This window comes from Paramormyrops kingsleyae, unplaced genomic scaffold (genome assembly GCF_048594095.1).
Source record: "Paramormyrops kingsleyae isolate MSU_618 unplaced genomic scaffold, PKINGS_0.4 ups187, whole genome shotgun sequence".
In the NCBI taxonomy this organism is placed as follows: domain Eukaryota; kingdom Metazoa; phylum Chordata; class Actinopteri; order Osteoglossiformes; family Mormyridae; genus Paramormyrops; species Paramormyrops kingsleyae.
In genome coordinates, this window is record NW_027326125.1 from 1 (window position 1) to 12,635 (window position 12,635).

General features: G+C 41.0%; 2 protein-coding genes across 8 annotated transcripts in view; both read left to right on the forward strand.

The window, feature by feature from the left end:
• The first annotated feature begins 1,391 nt into the window (after positions 1 to 1,391).
• On the forward strand, positions 1,392 to 4,083 carry cunh5orf63 (chromosome unknown C5orf63 homolog). 4 transcript variants are annotated; one of them, XM_023845296.2, is made up of 4 exons: positions 1,392 to 1,492; positions 3,092 to 3,212; positions 3,356 to 3,412; positions 3,852 to 4,083. In XM_023845296.2, the coding sequence occupies exons 2-4, from the start codon at positions 3,099 to 3,101 to the stop codon at positions 4,032 to 4,034; spliced, it is 354 nt and encodes a 117-aa protein (XP_023701064.2). In that variant the 5' UTR covers positions 1,392 to 1,492; positions 3,092 to 3,098; the 3' UTR covers positions 4,035 to 4,083. The 4 variants fall into 4 exon arrangements, with proteins under 4 accessions (XP_023701064.2, XP_023701063.2, XP_023701061.2 ...); XM_023845295.2 differs by lacking the exon at positions 1,392 to 1,492 and adding an exon at positions 1,705 to 1,839; XM_023845293.2 differs by lacking the exon at positions 1,392 to 1,492 and adding an exon at positions 2,310 to 2,570.
• Positions 4,084 to 4,253: 170 nt separating this feature from the next.
• The window catches only part of LOC140577539 (E3 ubiquitin-protein ligase MARCHF3-like), a 31,111-nt gene continuing 22,729 nt past the window's right edge, over positions 4,254 to 12,635 (forward strand). Inside the window, exons 1-2 of one of the 4 annotated variants that reach the window (XM_072708630.1) lie at positions 4,277 to 4,483; positions 12,374 to 12,441. The gene's annotated coding sequence lies outside the window, so the exon portion shown is untranslated. Of the gene's footprint in view, positions 4,484 to 5,172; positions 5,194 to 12,373; positions 12,442 to 12,635 lie in introns of those variants that run through there. The other 3 variants (XM_072708632.1, XM_072708629.1, XM_072708631.1) reach the window with 3 other exon arrangements.

Sequence of the window (12,635 nt, forward strand, 5' to 3'; positions counted from 1 at the left end):
GTTCAGAACTACGGATTGAATACTAAAAAGTTCGAGTTGTGATCAAATTTCCCCCATAAGAAATAATGGAAAACCAATTAATTGGTTCCCAGCCCCCAAAAATTACACAAAATAGTTTTTTTTTTTTTTTTTACCATTTAAACACAAAATGAACTGGATAAAACAAGAAGAGCATATACTGTACTAAACACATCTAAGCACATTTACCAAAACAGTAATTTGTAAAGTAAGAAAATAAATGTATCCAAATAATGTGTCCTGCCCAGATCGTCAGCTCCTTCCGTGTGCCACGCCCCCTCGTTAACCCCATGTGGAATCCCCGTGTGATCAGCTGTTTCTGGTTGTTGTCATTAGTTCTCTGTATTTCGTCTGCATTTCAGTTTGTTTCCCCAGTCCGGTCATTGTATTGTCAGTCTGCGTTTTGCCTGCCTTACCTGTAATTAAACCCGTATTCCCCGATACCCTGACGTCTGTCTCCGTTCCGTCCCGCTTGGCACAATATTATTATAATCAAATGTATTAATGGTTTATTATTAATATTAAAATAATGAATAAGAAATCTTTATTTTAAAATGTATTTTATTATATAATAATACTTTTATTGTCTATCATTGTCTAAATGTATTTTCACTGCCTAAATATATGTATTCAGTTAGTGTAAACATGCACGGTGCTATCACAGCTAATGCAAGGCTGAGACTGAAGCTTTACCCTTTGTTTCCGCTGAGAGACGTGCTGCGTGACTCATTTCCCCGCGCCTACAAGTTATCTTAGATCAGCGTTCACAGTTTGACTTCTGAGATTCAGATCGAGTGCTAGGTAATTTTTTTTCGAACTGGTTGGTTCGACTTTTAAGAAATTCGAGTTCTAATGAGTTCGAGAACTGAGGTACCACTGTAATTAGGGATGTGTATTGTTTGAATTTTTTCGATTCCGATTCGATTCCGTTTGTTATCGATTCCCTATTTCGATTCCAGAAAGGTAAAAAAAAAATAAAAAATTTTGCTAACATTATTTAGCTCTGATAGAATATTTGCCTTTTCCATTTTGTACCAGGCAGGAATCAATACATTGGACAAGTTGTCTCTGGAGGGAGGTCTGTACTTAGGATTTAGGGCTTTGGTCATCTCCCTGCAATTATAGATTAAACATAAATTACATTAATTTTCATTTTTTGTTAGTAGTATTATATAAAAAATTTACAAGCTTGTTTTTATCATATACATACCTAAATGACGGAGATTCGACAACTGAAAACGGATGTAGACCTTTCACCACAAATGCGGTTATTGCTCTGTGACACTCCTCAATTTTTTCTTTGGTCATGTTTCCTTTTATTGCTAACGTGAATGGTGTGTCGCGGCTAGTACTCCGTGATTGCGGATTGGTAGTGATATCGCTAGCTTAAGAGGGCTTACTCGTACTCGGAGACTGCAAGACATCAAACACTGTGCACTTTTTGAGATAGATCTCGTGCTGCCTTAAACGTTTGGTGAGGTTGGATGTACAGCCCTTCGAGCAACTTGTCAATTTTGTGAATATGTTGCACGCTGCCTTATCGTTTCCTTTTTAGTGTACTGAAGCCACACTTTTGACCGTTTGCGATCCATGTCGAACACTGCTAGCACTCTTCTTCGCTGGCAGTAACGTTTAGTGGTGACGTTAGGCACGCGCTATTTTTTAAAAAACAATTTGCAATTTTACATTATTTAAACAACTGAAAAAAGTAACATCACGTAAAATAAATGTGTATTTGGGCTTAACTTTTTTTTTTTTTAACAAACCTCGCTAATCTCAACTAAAACAGGTCCTGGCAGATAACCACACACATCCTAGCAGGTGCGGTGTTTAAGAACCGATTTACAGATCCGAAATAAATAAAAAATGTATGTATCTATAATGCACTACACATGGGTGCTTTAAGTAAAGTGCTACCAAAAACTGGCACAAAAATGCGCTGAGACAAAGGCACGTGGCTAACAAAGAAATTTACTCCCTTGGAGACAAAATCAGTCCGTCTAACCTACTGAGCACAACAACCAGCTGTCAGGTATTATATTGAGAAGGCTTCTCTGGAAGCTAAACACCGTATAAAAAACGGAGAAAACTCATCCAAGGGCAAAAAAAGAAAAAACTGGATACTATATGAAAATATGATAAATTTACACGATACACGCTCCATATGACTCGCTCTCTGCTGCCGCCTGTCCCTTTTTGTTTGACTGACAGCAGAACAGCGAATCATAAGGATCTTTTTCTGGAATTTACCGGAAATACAATCTGTTTCTGCTTTTTAAACGCAACCTTTCTTCCGGCTCGGGTACAGGGATTTTTGTCGGGTTGCTTTCTGGAAAATTAGGGTGACGATTTAACTGCTGTGGCTTACTGATTAACCATACTGCCGTAGGTTGTTTTTGCAATGATATTCAAAACCATTACACTTAGAACATTGCTTATTTATAGATTTCTTAATACGCAATATAAATCTAAAAATAATATAGGCAGCGAAGTATTTGCGTGGGGGAGGGAGTCGGCATAAACGTGCTCTAGTCAGTGTCTGTCATTAATCCGTAAGTATTACGTTGTAGCACGTACACTATAGCAGATAAACAGTGGGAGTCACTACTTACGGTGATTTAACTTTAGCAACTTTCCCCCGTAACGTATGTATCAGTTATTAAGGTCTTCTGACGTCGAAGCAAAATCTGAATCAAATTGCTGCTAACTTATCTTATTGATAACGGATGCTTTTGAAATATAATAATTCAGTGACATTTTGTATAAATCTGTCTTGGTCTTTGTTCCATACTATCGTCTAGCATCGGTGTGAGTGCCAATCTTTTTCTTTAAACACACCACGGCTTCTTTCCACATAGCTTCACAGCAATATTTCCATTTTTGGTCCTTTGTGGTGCGAGGGTGTAGCGATGTAAAGTCAGTAGTTAAAACCTGGCAAAGGGAGGCAACACGCTGTATTCTGGTACAAAAACATGTGGTACATTTTTTTTTGTTGAAAATAATTAACTACTCTATCTGCAAGGAGTATCCAGTTCAAATTAATTCAATCTCTCTGTTTATTTCTCCCTCACAGATTAAAAATGCGCTGGTTAACACACAAACATCTGCAGCAGATTGCGTATTTTCGTCCCTTTTTCCTCAGAATGAGGTCCTGTTCACAGAAACCGTTACCTGTTTTAACGCTATTCACCAAGGTAATTATACAGATGTTTTACATCAGCGGAAACTGGGAATAAATTCAGTGGAAGTATATTCACACAAAAATCCGAGGGTAAAAAATAAATGTCCGTTTTTGCATTAATTGTGGGTTTTTGCTTTTTAACACTTCTGTTTATAGGATCCTTGTCCTTTATGCGATGAAGCGAAGCAAGACCTTGAGCCGTATAAACACAGAGTAAGACATTCAAACGTGAATGTTAAAAATTGTACGCAGAATTGTGATTACGAACATTACCGTGTCTTATCGTTTGTTGGAAATGTTCGGTAACACTTCACAAGATGGGGTACAAATTGTCTAGTAGGCCTAGTGCACTCATAGGCCACTTAATGTAATAATTAGCCAGTTAGTTACGTACTGATCCCATGTCTGTTCATCCTTAATCAGTCGTAACAGTTCATGTAGCCTATTTTATACAGCTACTGTATTTGTTCATAATTTGTACTTAAGTAGTAACCGAATTACTAAATTACTTGGTCCCCCTCAAATGTTAGGCGTACCAAATTTTGTTTTGACGTGGCCTCCAAAAATTAACTTTGATCTATTTGCTCGGATGACCTGACCGGCTTGCTTGCTTTCAGTGTCTCTTCCCCAAAGCAGCTGAACATTGTGTTAGTTTCTATTGCAGGAGGTGGACATCACTTTACCGGAAAACAGCGTGTGGCTCGACAGGTACAAGTTTGACATCCCTGTCTTTCACCTGAATGGGCAGTTTCTCATGATGCATCGAGTGAACACCGCCATCCTGGAGAAGCGATTGGAGAAAATCGAGAAGACGCTCCAAAGTGGCATTGAGTAAAGAGCAATGCGCGTTAAAATCCGTGACAATAAAACTTTTGTGTTTGAAATTTGCTTTAGTGCATTATCTACGATCGCCTGCAGCCTTTGCATTCAACTATACATCAATACAAGGAAAGCCGGTCCACCGCCTGAAAAATGTAAAATATATCCACTAGGATGCGCACTCACACCTTAGGCTGGGAGATTTTCGCTTATTCACCGTATTCCCCTGCACTGTTGTGGGCGATAAGTTTTCCTATGTGTTCAGCTGATTGGCTGCTAGCTAAACGCTAAACTGGTAGACAAGCCCACATTAAACAGCTGACTTACCGAGTCGACAAGTTGCCGTGTTATTCTCGGTAGCAAGGAAAAGAGCAGGAGCGTTTTCCACCCATCTGTGAGTGATATTACACATGGTCGGTGCTGAGGCATATTTCCGAGCAACTGCTTTAGGGAACTAACTCACAGGTAAGCAAAAAATCTGCTCATTTATATTTTCATTAATTACAGAATAGGCCTACTGAGTTGTAAATGTTCTCCAAGATCCAGCTCCAAGAAGAAAGATTATCAATGCATTTCGACCCTCTTTTATACTTCACGGGGAATAAAAAATAATCATAATAATTTGGCCAGGAACACTATATCAGGGTTAATTTGGATCTTTGTTATTTCACTTTTTTGCCTGTACAAATGTCATTTATGCTGTTCATGTAAAATGGCTGTTTTGGGGGCAGTTGTATTAATGAATTCCGTGACCTTAAAACCGGTAACACTAAAGGGTAACAGTGAAGTTCTCATTAAATTTGTAGTAGTTTTTTAAATAGAGAATACTGGCTAATTTAAACTGATATTATTTGTTGTTCCCATGTGCACGTCGTGTTAATGCTGAGGTAGATTTTTTTAAACAGATTTGTTCCAGTATGTTGATTAGTAAGGCCATGCAGTTGTCATTTCAAACAGCTGTTATTTTTTGTCTCACTGCCCTATTAGCCTGGCGGCTTCTCTTGATGTCACTGTTAGCAAGGCATGTCCGACACCGTGTGAAATATGGGAAATGAGATGGCAGGGGGACTGAGCAATGCTGAATGGTACGGGGCTTCCCGGAATGATGATCCAGTTTCTCTAAAGACATCCTCCTTACGGGTAATTCTGCTGTCAATGAAGGAAACGGATCTTAGGTAATTTTATAAGGAGATGTGAAACAAGAAAAATATTAATAATAATGTAATCAATGGGGAGCTGTACTACGTCAAATACTTTGAATGAGTTGGTTCTTAGGTAACGAATGGAAAAATTGGTTTCAGTATTCATATGATTAATGTAATCAAAGAACATAAATTTAACAGTGATTCCCGATGTGCCAACCATTACTTTCAGCCGCAAGACATGTCAGGGCAGCAAATATTTTTTTAAAGCATAGCACGGGAGTTTTATTATGTAAAATCTAACATATACGCGTCTTATATTAGCTCATATTTATGTACAAATTGCACAATGTCGTTTGCCTATGTATATAGCCTATTGTTTTGAACTTTTTCCCGAGTTTTTGCCCAGTGTGCATGTATTGTATCTGTACACTTTAAGCTCCTTGCTGCTGTATGCAAACAAATTTACCCACTTCAGGAGCTAAATTTAAACTGATGCCGTGCCACTCTTGGATCGAGTGCTTCTCTCTTTGTATAACTGTCGTACGTGTGTATCCTCGTAAAACACGATCTGTTTTGGGGGATAATATGTTAATGCTGTCCAGTTTCTTAGTGTTTCCTCGTAATATAGGTCTAGCGTGTTGTATAGCAGGGTGTCAGAATCCAGCGGATCGTGTTAACGTTTACTGATTACTCAAGGCTGGTAGAGACTGGCTTTCCGTTAACAATATAATCACCCAGAGATGTATACCGTGCATGTCAGTAGCCCATGACAGCGATGATGAGCCATTTGTGTTCGTCATCTGTAACACAAAGCCGGCTTTGTGTTCCGATTTCATGTTTTTAACTTTCGGAATTCACGCAATAAGACCGAAATTCTGGGAATGACCTCACAGTCAGATGATCACAGGCTGTCTGTGCTCAGTACAGTTGGGCAGCCACTCAAGTTTTCCATTTATCAGCAGCATACAGGGTCCTCTGCAGACTCATTTCAAGGACATTATCAGTTCTTGCGTTTGGGTAGATGTGGTTCAGGGTTAAAAAAATCTTTTTTGTAAAGATGTTTTTCTGCTGAATGATGTTCTTGAGTTAGGAGGGGTTTGTACGGGATCTTGAACTCATCCCTACTATGGAGAAACAAGCATTCCCAGAAGCCTGTTAGGTTTCATATCTCTGCAGCCAAGCATCCACATTTCACCTACAACCTTGTGGGATGGCAGAAAAAAAATGTTGCTACTTGGTTTGGCGGAGGATAGTAAGCTGGAAATGCTTTGTGGAAATCCACTGCTTTGGAAGATAGCCTGCATTCAGTAAGGCGATGGAAAACAGGAAACACTGAAATCAGGAGGAGGTCATTCTGCATCTTGTTCATTTGGATATTTCATTTCAGTGAGGCTATTTTTAATCTGCTGTGGACTCCATTGAATCTGTTGAATGTTCTTCAGATACACCGCTAAGTATTTCCACATTCTGCACAATCCATTGTGTCAGGGGGAGGTTTCATTATGATCCACAGTGGTCCCTCGCCAGTTTTCAGTGTCTTCTGGTTCTATAAATAGTGCTGTCATTAGAGCAGATTACATTAGAGTTGTTACACCACTTTGTCCACTTGCATTATTTACCTTCCATATAGGTTTATTATCATTTGAAGTGTCTGCAATTGCTGCACCTACTTTTGCAATTTATATATATTTATGTAAGACACACAATTTACTTACAACGTAACAGGTCGTAATGTGTTTCTGTGTCTGTACATTGAGGAGCACACAAAGGAGATCATTTATGAAGTTCAAATAAGTTAATTAACCCTTTGACAGATATAACTGCAGTTTTTTGTTTATGAAACTTTTGTTATCTTACAGTAATTTTTTTTTTCGCGTGTCTATGTGAAACTTAGCAAATAAATAGCAAAACTATGTAAATACATCACAATGTTCAGAAGCACAACACAAAGCGATGGCTAGATAATGGCTAGAACTGGTTGGTGATCTTCCAAGCATGCGGTAACCTCCCTTGAAAACATTCTTTTACTTTTACCAAGGTTATCTTAGATTCACTAATTTCTTATTTAGAGACACTTTCATCCAAAGCAGCATACAAGTTTGAGGCCAACGTACAGGGTCAGACAACACCCAGCACCCCTGTACCAGGAGGGGTTGAGGGCTCAGTGGATATTCTGCTGGTCACAGGATTTGAACCCACAACCTACAAGATACAGGCTCAGACCTCAAACCTACTGAGGTACACCCTGACCCAAAGCATGGATCAGCTGGAAAACCAGGACAAAAATTCCATTGAGATCTGAACTCAGATTGTTTGATTAAGAGTGCTAATTGTTACATTATGGAACTGGTAAACACATCACTCTGTGGAAGAATGAATGAAAGAATGAATGAATGTTACATTTATGGAACACTTTTCAAGACACCTAAAGCACTTTATAGAACCATTGGAGAGTCACTTCAACCACCACCATGTAGTACCCATCTGGATGATGCAACGGCAGGCATTTTGCACCAGCATGCTCACCACACAGTAGCTATGATGGTGAAGAGCTAGGAGAGATTTCACTGATTTGATATAGGGGATGATTAGGAGGTCATATCTGATAAGGCCACAGTGGACAATTTTAGCCAAGACATCAGGGTACCACCCCTACTCCCTTCGAAAATTGCCCTGGGATCTTTTATGACCTCGGAGAATCAGGATATTGGTTTTATATCTCATCTGAAGGACGGCACCATTTTTATAGCACATTGTCCCTGCTACTGTACTACAACAACTGCAACATTGACAACATCCATAAGTCAAAGAGAAATTCCATTTAGGAATTGATCAGGATGCAATATAACAAGATTCTAGGGATGTTACAAATAAATATGCAGCAGATACTTTTCGCTGGTGTGGGCTACTAGAAGCTGCATGGCAACTAAAATATAAGTGATTGTGCCACAGTGGAAATCACAGTATTTCAACCGGGCAGTGAATTCGCTTTTCCCATATAGTTGGAAATTGCTTCTTATTATGTCTTTGAAGCTTTAAAAGTGGACTTTCATTGGTGGTTTTACATGTTAAAGGCCTCATTGGCTTGGGGACATACATGTCATAAAATCACTCACGGAACGCAGGAGGGCAGGTCGGGTCCTGCGTTCATTGGGTATTGTTTCCAAAACGATTAATTGCAGAGGTCTCTGGAATCCTGCAATTTAAATTACTGACGGACCCGTGAAGAGGGGATTAGCACGGCATGGTGAAAAGACCACATTTATCGGGGAGAAAAACACAGCCCCAAAACTCTCCCGCTGTCACCTGATTAAAACCCTCGGGGCAGCTGGATTTGGACAGGGCAGTTGTCGGATGCCTTGCTGGGATTTTGGCGGAGTGCCCGGAGTGGTGTGGGCACCCTCCCCCTCCAGCACGCGCAGTCACGGTCGTCCTTTGTGACCCAACCTGCCTGCTGGGCATCTCTATCCATCACCCCTATGAATACCACCATGGTGAAGACCTTTGTGGTGTGGACTTCGGATTCATGAGGCACAGTAACAGTACTTCTACACTGCCTTCAGATTGGCTGAAGGAATGCTTGGGTACAGCTGTGAGGAAGATAAGCATGAGAGTGCAAAGGAAATACCCCATGCTTGTCAAAAAAATCCACTGATGCCCACGTTTTATGAATCAGTCGTTTCATAGAAGATCAAGATGGATACTGTGTTGCAATGAAAAGCATAAACTAGGAAAGACAGAGAGAAGGTCAGCTTACCTAGAAAGCTAATCCTTTATTTGGGTTGGTGTCGCTGAGTGAAAACATTAGATAAGGAATTTTCCCAAACCACTGGCCATTGCTTTGCTTTGTTTACATTCGTCACACGTCTCGGCCGCAAGCCGAACACACACTGCCGTGTGCCACTGAATCAGGCCCGGGTTCCTACTGAGAGAGAAACCTCTTTGGAGCGGGATCAGTACCACGAAATCAACATTTTCTTAGAAATTTCTTTCAGCTTGTTGACAGAAGGTTTATGGTTGATCCTAAAAAAAAAATCCTCCAGGTGGAAGTAATTTGAAGGTCTAATTTGGGGGGGGGGGGGAAATCCCAAAGAGAGGCTTATTTTCTAGTGAAAAAGAAAGTAGGAAATGGTCTATAAAATTTGATCCATATGCAATCATATTTAGACATTATTAGGTTGAGTTGTTATGTGGAGCCCAGAATGTAATTAAAGGCTACTGGTTACTGTAATGACTAAGTGAAGCTTCTCTTGTGTAAATGGAAAAATTAGGCCCGCTTTGTAAGCGACTCTGTTTGGACCCTTTGTAGGAGACTGTTGTGACTTGTAAAGAGTAGTCATACTAGGGTAGTTGATCATTTTCCTGTAAAACTGATTGTAATCTGATCCCCTCCTCTGGTATCGGTTCATCCTAAGGGTAGAAAAAATAAGAACTTTCAAGCTCAGTAAATTGAAGGGGTTTTTAATTCAGTTCCTTGATCATGTGTATAATTCATGTTTTTTCCCTAAAACGGAGTGTGGGAGACTTACTCGTACTGTCCAGCGTCGGGAGTGTAGCTGTGGGGGCCCCACGCTGTGGGACAGCTGATTCCCACAAGTGTGTGCATCTAAGGCCCGTCCGTCCGTGGTCCCCCCCCCCCACCCACCCACCCCAGCAATATCAGTGGGTAGCCTGGAGTCAGCGCTGAGCACATGTGGCCGGGAATAAAAACGGGAAGAGGCTCCTCTATGTGGTCGGCTTGGGCCGTGGAGATGGCCTGTCTGCTGAGCGGGGGTGGGGGGGTTGCTAATTTTAAGTTTTGGTGGTCCCTTTCCCACGGTGTGGAGGACTGGGGAATGCGACGGGAGCCCGCAAAGCAAACCCCAGCTAGCTCTCGCAGAGGCCTTTGCCTGTGAAGCATCCATGTGGCTGCTTTCTTCTGGAGGAGGGCAGGATTTTTGGATGTCCCTCAGCACAGGCCACTTCAGGGACATCTGCAAAAACAGAGGGGAGCTCTGTCTGTTTTTTTATGATGGGGGTGTTTGTTTGCTTTTTCAATGTCTCAGGTTATAAATGTGTTATGATGGACTGAGAAGAGCTGAATCAAAGTCCATGGTGATTCATTTGAAGTTGGAATAAATATAGAATTCTCACACAGCCCTGTACTGGATGGATGGATGGATGGAAATATATTTTGTATTATTTGTTTTGTTATGTAGGAAACAGTTTCTTTTCATGAAAGAACTGCTGCTTTATTGCATATAAAAGTGCACTTTCGGCCTGTGGGACTGCAATAGTCTGAATTCCAAACTAAAACAACAGCCAGACACTGTTCACTTCCTTTGTTGGCTTTTCACTGAATCCTCCTGATTTTAAGTGATGACTGGCAGCACCCAAGTTTTGCTAACTGCTAGCGAGGAGCCTAAGAATCATTTCGGTGTGACTGAGTGAAGATTGAATCATAGAAGGACAAAAAAATCTACTGAGATTAAGGCAGTTTTGTAGGTTGGTGCGAGATCCTTTGTTGTTACATGATCTTAGCAGATCGTTTTAGCGCTTTGTTCTTAGTGCTAGCTCAATTGCTGCATCTAGCTTTACAGATAGTTATATATTCTAGATAACTAACTGAATTAAATAGTGCTTTCACAGTATGTTCCTGTCTTCAGGCTTTCAGCTAACATAACCCTCCTTCAGTTTTCAAATATTATTTATAGCAGGCTGACTAGTGTGTGTGGTTAAGAAGGTTATAATCAACATGTAAGACAAGTGGTTTCAGGAAAAATTGGGTTCTAGTTCAAACTTGTAGGATCTGTCCTCTATCCTTCCTCCATTTAAAAGGTAAAGTTTCAGTTGCAAGCCAGTCATTTTAAAGCAGACAGAAAGATGAAACACTAAGCTGAGAATGCCAGATACTCCCTTCTGTTCCTGCTCGTAGATAGACATACATTCATACATACATACATACATACATACATACATACATACATACATGCAGGCTTATTGGTTTCCCAAAGAGTGTGATTGTGCCTGTTTGTGCCAGGTGAGGGACTAGCATCCTGTTCAGGGTATACCCCTACCTTGTGCCCTGTGCATTCTGGGATAGGCACCAGAGCTATATCCCTGCAACCATGAGCAGGATTAGTAGTTAGAAGATGGATACATTTCTAGAAAGCTAGGAGGGCTTAATTCCAAACTCTGTGTCATTCAGGCCATGTAGCACAAAGTGTCTGTGTGTTAGGGTTTGGGTTCTGGGTGATGGGTTTATAGGCTAAACAATAACTCATATCTGGGGTGACTTGTGATGTGTAGGGTATGGTCTGGTTGTTATGGCTGCAGCATAACATCGTCAGTCACATCTGTTATCGTGGCTCTGCCTTCTGCAGAGGAGCAGCAGGGACTTCGCTTAGAGCATGACCACCTGGCAAGGACAGAAATGATTTTCCCGGCAGAGCTGCGTGCTGAGGATCCATGCGGGATGACAAATGGGATTAGGCTCAGTCACTCCAGCGGGCAGTTGCTGTGTCTGTATTTTTATTTTTTTTTTGACTGGGTGTATTTTGTTCCCAGTGATGGTCTGGTCTCGGTGGATGAAGAAGGAGGCCTCCTTTCTCCTAAACATATGTGGAGAAAACTCACAGTTTGCGTTTAGTTAGCAGACGCATGCAATTACCCAGAGCAACATACAAGTTGGGCAGATAGCACATCACAAGCATACAACTGTTAAGGAGCCAATTTAAATACTACTGGGTTGCTTGGCTGAGCTTCCAATGATTCACCAGAAATAAGAGCAACATGGTCTTCGGTGCCTTGGCGGGAGACCTGTAGACCTGCAAAGAAGCTGACAGGCTGGTGGAGATGAAGGTGCTTGGACTGAAACCTAAAACTATGACCTCCCCTCCCCCACCCATGGAGCTCCTACAGCTGTGTCGAACAGGTGGCTTGGTCTGTCGGAGCGACTCGTGGGATGAGAGGTGTTTGTCCATGAGTCTCTAAATAACAATCACTGCACCACTTGTCTCCAGTGATGTCGTGATGTACCCCGAGGTCAAATGCTGACTAGCCCACTGGAATATTTTCTAATAAATAAGATTATCTATTTTTTTGGCACTTAGTTATATTCAATTTATTCAGTTAATCCATTCATCGTGCAACTGCTTTTTCTGTTTGGTGTCACGCACTGTGAGCGATTGACAAACACCAGTTCAGCTAATTGTATGTTCTTGGACTGCAGGTGGAATCTGGTGTAACTGACAGAAGCCCGTATAGCACAAGGAGAACATGCAAGCCAGCTCTGCAGATGTGAGGCCGTCATGCCATCCTTTATCTTACTAAATCCATTTATACATACTGTCCTTCCCAAAATGTTGAATTTCAGACACCACAGACAGACAGAACAGGAGCTCTTCAAAATATATTTTTATTTTTAAAAATTCATGTAGAAACAAAAGCCATAAGGCCACAGAGGAGATACTGTAGTAGATATCATATATGAT

Excerpts from the sequence above, each read along its gene's own strand:
- cunh5orf63 (XM_023845296.2), top strand. The coding sequence starts at position 3,099 with ATGCGCTGGTTAACACACAAACATCTGCAGCAGATTGCGTATTTTCGT. Across the intron at positions 3,213-3,355 it reads TTTTAACGCTATTCACCAAG|GATCCTTGTCCTTTATGCGA; the intron begins GTAATTATACAG and ends TTCTGTTTATAG. Across the intron at positions 3,413-3,851 it reads TTGAGCCGTATAAACACAGA|TTTCTATTGCAGGAGGTGGA; the intron begins GTAAGACATTCA and ends ACATTGTGTTAG.